The following is an 8668-nucleotide window of genomic DNA, read 5'->3' on the forward strand; positions in this document are numbered from 1 at the left end:
TCATATAAGCACTGTACTTTTTTTCCAGAAATATTCTCACCAAATACATCTCTGCGTGCAAACAATGATTGGAAACTAAAATTGGCAAATACCAAATAAATATGGTCCTTTCAATCTGCTGCTCATCCTGATACGACAAATGCATAAGATGTTATATTATATTATATTATATTAAAAAAATTTTAAATTTAAATATTATATTAATATTTTATTATAATTCATGAATCTTTGTAATATTAATCCTTTGAATTATGCAACATTCTTCAAAGGGGGAAAAAAAAGCTATGTGCACAAGAAAATGTAGTTTTGACTTTTGGTCAATGGTATTAAAGAATGTAATCAAGTTAAGTAAGATGGAGTAGTCTTAAAAATAATAAAGTAATATGATTTGATCCCCCTTAAAAAAGGCCAAAAGCAAAAAGAAAGAGATAATCCTCTCTTAATTGTAATTAATTAACTAACTAACAACCCTCTTTTTCTGTTTGGGAGTTCAGAAAATTGCAAAAGCAATCATTGGAAAAAGAAAAGAAAGAGTAGTTTTTTATAACCTCTTTGTTTTCTATATTTTTTAAATGAAGATCGAAAGCAGTTTTGGCTATCAAAAGAGATAACGTAATCTCCCGATTAGTGTCATTGGTATCCAATGAGTGCACGTGGCAAGGACTGAACCTTATATTAAGAATCTAAGTAAAAGTTGAAGGACAACTTCATGTAACTGTTGTTGTAAGTATGCCGCATGGCAGGCACTCACTAAGACTGAAAACTTGCTTCTCTCTTTTTCACACATAAATTTTTTTTCTTCTTTTGTTGTGTACCCTTTTGTTAGTAGTTTTCTTTTTCAGGGTTGTAATAAAGAGAAGCTGCAAAAAGAATTTGCTATATCTTCCACGGATTTAAGTTGCAAGAGGTATGTGGGTCTCCATAGATCAGGCATCTTTTCTCACTCGGGTATTATCTCAATTTGTGGAGGTTTTTGCTGTAAATTTTTAGGTTCATCTCTTGCTTTCTGAAATCTGCATTTGTCTGAACTTGATATGATGTTCCTTTGTGTAATTTGCTTCATGTTTTTGCTATGTCATACTCATAACTTTGCTTGATTGGTTTCTTGATGATTTACCTTTACAAATTTTACTGCCATTATTGTTCAGCATTTAATTTATGTGGTGGATAACTTTTTTTTTTTTCTGGTGCATATGGAGTAGATAAATTGTTATCTCACTTCCCCTCTCTCTTTTGCACGTTTATTTCAATTGCATTGAATCTTGTTATCTGTGAGCCATGCAAAGTTTGAATCATGTTATTAGGAAGATATTTTCAATGAAAATAAGAAATTGTCAAACCGTTGATTAATGTAATCACTCTTAGTAAATGGTTCTCAGTAGGTTTAGGTTTGAATTTTAGCACTTGCAAGCTCTTTATCTATTCTTGCTTTTGTATAAAAAAATTATAAAAAAAAAAGTTGTCTCTGTATTTTGCTATATTTTCATGTTGCTTGGTTTGTTTGTTTTTCTTAATTAAGTCCACTACGCAGAGAGTTCAAGTAATTCAGTCATTAAGCTTAATATTTTTGTGGGGAAGTAGATATAATCACGTGCTTGTTTTGGAAACATGTATAAAATGGACTGGTTTCTGGTGCAATTGTTCAAATGATTACAGGATTGAGGTTTTTTTTTTTTTTTTTTTGCCACACATGATTGAGGTTCAAGAGAAGCCAATTTATGTAAAAAATTCTAAGGTTAACCTCAACTAAACCTATGCCAAATAAATAACAAATAAGCTGCATCAATAGCATTCATGGTTATATGAACTTGCTTTCTTTGGAGCAACAATGTCAATCGACCACTGGAAGACTTGCTTTTGGCTTGTGGTGCTACACATGCAGCCTTTGCTTGTAGTTTGATCCCTATATATTAACTGAATGATAGACGAACATCAAAACTACTATTGATTTTAGCAAAATATTTTAGGGTATAGGACCTTATTTTGTTTTTGGATTTTTATTGAACTCAATGTACTGTTTCACTAGAATTCATTTCTATGTGGTCTTTGAGATAAGAAATTAGTCACTAGCAGCATTTAAATATCTATAGAGCTCAGATATGCATGGATTGAGTGGTGGATATACCAGGGAATGCATAGAAGAAAATTAATATGTTTTTTAAAATGCAAATTTTCATGCAAAGGGATTTTTTGTAATTCCTAATCTACCCTTAATCTCCCAACACCTATCTACTTAACTCACCTGAGGAAGACATTACGTGACTAGGTCTTCTTGATCCTGCAACCTCCAAGAGTCTGTCCAGCATGCATGCTATTTGAGTGAAAGCTCAAATTTTAATGTTGTTACTGTGGGAACTGTAAACAATTATCCTATGCAATGCTGCCAACTCCTGGACATTCAAGTTGTCTTGCCTTTGAACTACCATTCAGCTACTAAAATGAATTTGGAATGGTTAATATTGGATTTCCATGATAGAATTGCGTTTGATTTGAATTTTCTTGTTGCTGTTTCAACATCCTCACTCTTCTAGTAACTAATGAAGTTTCTGCAAAAAGTCCAATGACTTTGTTAATTAAGTTGCATATGCACGGTGGCTTACTCACTTTATTATGTATCAGACCGAACTACTAATTAATCTGCTGTGTTACAGACAAATTAGCTTTGATCAATGCTTTTCCAAATTTGGTATGACATGTTCTTTAGCAGCATATAATTTTATTTAAAAAGGAATTCAACTGTTGCTGATGTAGGTAGACAAAAATTTGTGACTTTATCATGCAGTAATGTACTATATGAGTGGATTAGAGAATTGGACGATTCTCAGTATGAGATAAATTAGTCTTTTTTGCATACTATCTTACTTTGGGTTGTTGTCATTGATTCTAGATAACATTACCCGTACTTCCGATCCATAGACTTGAATAGTTAGTTTTTTAATGCCTAACAAACAGAAAAATCTTGTTTCATTGTCAATTTGTTTTTTGTACAAGGGCTATCAGCTTTAGTAATTATTCACTGTAAGAATTTAGACCTGACATTAACTCTCATTTCAGGGTTGCAAGCTGAAGGGGCCATTCAACAAAAATGAACGTGGAAAATGAGAACGTAGATCTGGTGACTGATTTAGGACTTGCTCTGGGGTATTCCAATCACAAGATTCAGAGAATATTGAGCAATGATCTCGGTGCAGGTGCAAATGCAGCTTCAAGGATAGACGTGAAAGTTGTGGCCACCGACCCCTTGTCAGAATTAGTTTGGTCTCCACAGAAAGGTCCCAGTCTCAAATGTACTGACTGCAGCTTTTCTGATAAAAAACATTCCATTGTTTTGGGTGCAGGACCAAGCAATGTGGTTCTTTCACCACAACAAATTAATAAATCTGCGAGGTCAAGTAATGACAAGCCTATAGATGAAGAAAATTTCAATACATCCATATCCACATTTCATGATATGAATACTAAAGTTGCCAATATAAATAACTTGGACAAATCTGCTAGGGATAATGATGGCATCAGGTTGTGTCATGAAAAGCAGACAGAAAATGATAATACTTTCCAAGGCATGTTAAGTTTGTATAAATTATTTAGTTTTTATTTTTATTTTTATCTTATCGAATCTTTCCCTCCTTTTGCCCTAAAATTGCCAAGAAACTCTTCTTCTGCAGGAACTGCTGGCTTTCTAGAGGAGATAAGCACAAAGAGAGGAGAATCTGATGATAATCTAATTGAAGAGAATGATCTAGGAGATTCTAAAGGAGCATATTTATATTGTAGAGACAATAGCCAAGTCGCCGAAATAGCTGAGGCAATGGAAAACAATTTTCGAAGTTCACCAGGTGCTTGAAGATGCTGACTTTTTCGCTTATTTAGTACTTTGAGAAAGTAAAATGTCCTAGAAAGTCTCACAGCTTCTGTTTTGTGTGATAAAATGTTACAGATATATGTATATACATATCTATTTTGACTTTCTTTAGTTGAATAGAGTTGACATGTAACTGATATATTCTTTTCTTGACAAGCAACAGATGAAAGGAAACTGAATGAGGCACAGATTGAATCTTTGTTCAACTATCGTGCCAATGAAGCCAGAGATGTTGGCAGTGGGACTCAGTTGTCAAGAATGGAGATGGTCTTGGCATCTGAAGTTCAAACTCACAATGAATGTGAAGCTTGTGGACCTCCAGAGAAAAATCTGATATCCCCTGGTAGAAAACAGGATGAATTGACTTCATTAATGGAGAAAAAGGGAAAAAGTAAGATGAAGGGGGACATTTCTTCTAGTCATTGGCCTACAGAAAAACTGGAGGCAACTGCTGAAAATGATTTGCAGGCCATTGGTGATGCATGTGTTGCAACAAGTAAAATTTCAGGTTCAGAATCTGCATCTGAAGCTGAAAAGAACTCTCAGCACCCTAAGGAGATATCACCAGAGAAGATGTCCACTGATGAACATTCTGCCACTCACAGCAGCATCCGTAGATATAGAAGAAAAGGAAAGGAAAAAGCTTTATCTGATGGCGATGTTAAAGGAATAATATCAAAAGAGGAGGATGACAGCCATGAGAGTGTTGAAAGTTGTAATAGTGCTGGATTATTCTCTACCGGCAAAAAACGGTGGGGCTTTGAGCAACAGTTGATCGTGGGGAGCAAAAGAGTGAAAAAGCAAAGCAGTGAAAGTCCTTGTTCATCATCATTTAAAAAACAAGATAGCTCCTTCATGAACTGGATATCAAACATGATGAAAGGTTTTTTGAAATCGAAAGACAATGCACCATCTTTGGCGCTTGCTGTTGCAAACCCTAATCAGTCACATGAGAGTCCTGACAAGAAACTTGACACAAGCCATATGAACCATGAACCTGGGTGCAGAAATATTGGGTTTCAATCTTTTTTCCACTCAATATATTCTCCAAAGACTAAGGTCCAAGGAACAATAACACAAAATGAAAATTATCAAACGGGACTTGAGCTGACTAACAAGATTTGTGACATTGATGCTACTCCAATTGCCTATCATGGAGAAAATTTTAACTTCCATAAAGTACTTCTGCTTTCAAATGAAAAGCTCAAAGAACCAATTTCTAGTGGCAGAGCAGGTCCGCCAACCCAGCCAAAGATTTCATCCATGAATTTTTCTCCCTGTAAAAGAAGTAGTGAGGACAATTCTGCAGAGAATAAGAATTCATGCAACTTGGCAGTGGGTGTGGAGAAAGATAGAGCAAGCTTTAGTTCTTCTTTGGGTAAGCGTAAGTTGATGAACACTGAGAACAATGATTCTGACCCACCATCCGATGGAAAGACAGTTCATAACATCGGTTACAAAAGCAACCTTCTAGGTAGCTTGTGGATAACTCGATTTACTCCTAAGTCTTCTAGCAACTTGTTAAACCAGGATGCTGGTGGTGCTGTTGGGTGCTCAAGTGACTGCATGAAGCTTATTCCTTGGTCCCAGGACTATGTTAGTTTTTCTGGCAATTTCAAGATTCTGGAGGCTAGGCAGCAATCTGACGAAGAGCCACTAACCATCTCTGGTAAAGAATTACAGAATTGTGCTACTGAAATTGAGGCATCCATTGGTTTCAATAAAATTACAGTCCAAAATGACCAGAAATCTGAATGTAAAGTGAGCCCTATTTTACCCTCCCCTAGATTTAACGATTCAGAGGCCATGACTTCTCTTTTTGCTAGGAGATTAGATGCCCTCAAACACATCATGCCTTCTGGTGTATCAGACAATACAGCTTCTTCGGCTATCACCTGTTTCTTTTGCAAAAGAAAAGGCCATCATTTGCAATATTGTCCAGAGATAAGAGATAATGAGATTGAAGATCTTCTGAGGAATATGAAGTCATCTAATAGATTGGATGAATTATCTTGTGCGTGCATTAGATGCTTTGAGCTTGATCATTGGGCGGTTGCGTGTCCTAACACGTCCTCAAGAGGTCAACATCAATCAGCATGTAGAGCTTCTTTGCCTAATCTCAATGAACTGCAATGTTATGTAAGGTTTGAAGAGACTAACAAACTTTTAGATGACAACCAAGAAGGTATAGCTGCACGTATAGTTTGTGATGGGATTGATATCAGAAAAGGCCCAAGTACTAATTATGGGTTTACTGTAGACAAAATGAGATCAAACATCAATGCGAGTAAGAAATATGTAGCTTCCAGTTCCAAGGAAAATGAGCTGAAAGAAAACCAGATCACACCTTGGGGTGATTTCATCAATCAGCAGGTTTCAGATATGCCAAAGGCGATCTTCGATGCTGTTAGGATGCTTCGTTTGTCGCGGACGGATATCCTGAAGTAAGTAGACCATCATTTTCATTAGTAAATTCATTCTTAACTTGTGCTGTGTCAGATATTTTGCTTAAAGGTAGAGGTAACAGATTCAATCCAAGGACAAATGGTTGTAGAATCAGAGTTTCTGGCCGCTGTGTTTGTCGTTCTGGCTGATGACATCAGGAGAATAGGAAGACATGGGGACACTAAATTGCATACCACTAAAAGCATCCTCCTGCTTTCTTATACACGTTTTGACCCATAAAAGCTTGACTGTGAAGTATCTAAAAGAGTGGGAAATAAATATGATTCATTGAAGGGTGGCTGTATGCTGCTAGTGTCTTTTATGTTACTTAAAATTTAATACATTTGAATTTTTAATGCTACATGAACATCAGGTGGATGAATTCGCAAATATCACTCTCACATCTTGAAGGCTTTTTCCTGCGTTTGCGGCTTGGGAAGTGGGAGGAAGGATTAGGGGGAACTGGATATTTTGTTGCCTGCATTACTGGTATGATACTGAGTAGATTGTTAATTGATGCATAAGTTATGTAGGGACATTTTCCGAGTTTTCTCTTTTTTAGTTTTTATTTATTCATTTTCCTTCTTCTAAGTGCACAGGGGCACACAGACAGGGCACACCATGCAATTCCAAGAATTCCGTCTCTGTTAATGTAGGGGGGATCAAATGCTTAGTTGAGAGCAAATACGTTTCCAACCACGATTTTCTTTTGGTAAATATCTTACTTCATTTTCTACCCTCCAATTCAACTGCTTGTTTTGTGTGTTTCTTTGTTTGTAAGCTGTGAGGGTCTTTTTCATTTTCCTGTAATAGTCATCAGTGACAAAGGAATTTACTGGCATTCAACTTGATGATAGCCACTTTTGCCAAAGGGATTCTCCTTTGACAGTTCGATGCAGAAATGTCAAGACACTCTATATCATACATGACACAATTTCAGGAAATTTAATCATTTTGAGTAGCTCCTAGCGGCCGTACCAATGCCATTCATGATAATACAATAGCCAAGCATGTCACTCGTAAGATGACAGTCAACTCTTAGAACCCAACTTGGTAGGGAGGTTACTTAGGTTGAAAGTTTGTGATGTATAAAATCCGATTCCAACTCTCATTCACGTTCATATTTTGCTTGAGTAGACAGCCTAACCAACCAAGCATTTCGCAGGATGAGCTTATGGCCTGGTGGCGTGCAACCACAAGGAGTGGTGGCAAGATTCCATCTGAGGAAGAATTGATAATGAAAGTTAAAGAGAAAAGAATGCTAGGCTTTTAGGCACTTTTTTTTTTCTTTCAGTTTCAGCAGTTTATATGCATTACCTTGTTTCATACAAAGTTTTTTATTTGTATTCAATTTTTGCTTTCTCCATTTTTGGAGTCTTTGGACCACCATTTTTCTGGAGCTTAGTGCAAACAAATAAATAACTCCCACTACTTGTAGCTCTTATATTGTAGAGCTCTTATATTTAAAATATATATATTTTAAAATTTTTAATCAATATTTTTTAGCTAAACTGTAGGATTATTTGGATATTATATCTTTTACAAATTTATTTTAACAATATATCTGTACATATAGCTTACAAAAATTTATGTTTAAGCAAAATGAATCTCTAATCATCCTATTGAAATTTATTTACATTCAAATGAATCTTTTAATTTATCATTTTCTAATTCATTTTATCAAAATGAAAAAAAATTTCAACAATAGTTATTTTTTAACTATTTTTATAATTAGTTTATTTCTTATTTATTTATTTACGTAATATATTAACTAACTTCTTTGATTTTAAATTAATAGAAAAATAATAATGTAGAAAATTAAATATATAATTATTATAAATCACAAATAAAATTATTACTTTTTAAACTTTAATTTAAGTTTTGATCATGATTAAGTATTAAAATGAATGAGAAGCTCAATAATTGAGCCTAAAAGTAAAAAAATACCTGATTCGTCTTTTATTAAATAAAAAAATAAACTTCAATCCATCCATAAGGAAGGTGTTAATAAAAGAATAAAAGAAGTCACCTAGTCAACTTTTACCCTGTCATGATCTTTGATGTTATCTTTCATACTTTAAAATTGCATGACAGCCACCCAATTTAATTAATTAATTAATTAATTAATTTTTGTCTAGAGAAGCATGAAAAACACAAGTTTTTATGCACGGTTTTAAATGCATCAAGAAGATTTGCAATCCTTTAAAAAAAAAAAAACTGCAATTTCTATTTGTAAAGTTAAGATAAGAAGAGAAAACTAAAGCCTTTATCCATTAATTTTTATTTTATAGGGTACAAATTAATGCATAAAATGAAAAAGAATGTATTAATTAAAAATTTATATTTGATATATTATTAATA

At 34.3% G+C, this 8668-nt stretch overlaps 1 protein-coding gene across 7 annotated transcripts; it reads left to right on the forward strand.

Annotated features, from left to right (window-relative positions):
- The first annotated feature begins 717 nt into the window (after positions 1-717).
- LOC111280085 (uncharacterized) lies at positions 718-7803 on the forward strand. 7 transcript variants are annotated; one of them, XM_089756454.1, is made up of 8 exons: positions 718-907; positions 3055-3560; positions 3666-3836; positions 4026-6047; positions 6123-6306; positions 6681-6796; positions 6907-7019; positions 7473-7803. In XM_089756454.1, exons 2-8 carry the CDS (start codon positions 3086-3088, stop codon positions 7578-7580), a joined length of 3189 nt encoding a protein of 1062 aa, XP_089612580.1. In that variant the 5' UTR covers positions 718-907; positions 3055-3085; the 3' UTR covers positions 7581-7803. The 7 variants fall into 7 exon arrangements, with proteins under 7 accessions (XP_089612580.1, XP_089612578.1, XP_089612579.1 ...); XM_089756452.1 differs by lacking the exon at positions 7473-7803 and adding an exon at positions 7121-7466; XM_089756453.1 differs by lacking the exon at positions 7473-7803 and adding an exon at positions 7121-7466 and having other exon boundaries at positions 3055-3387; positions 3499-3560; positions 4026-6306.
- Positions 7804-8668: the final 865 nt, after the last annotated feature.

Source organism: Durio zibethinus, chromosome 27 (assembly GCF_047325235.1).
Source record: "Durio zibethinus cultivar Kanyao isolate XHJ-2024 chromosome 27, ASM4732523v1, whole genome shotgun sequence".
Lineage (NCBI taxonomy): Eukaryota > Viridiplantae > Streptophyta > Magnoliopsida > Malvales > Malvaceae > Durio > Durio zibethinus.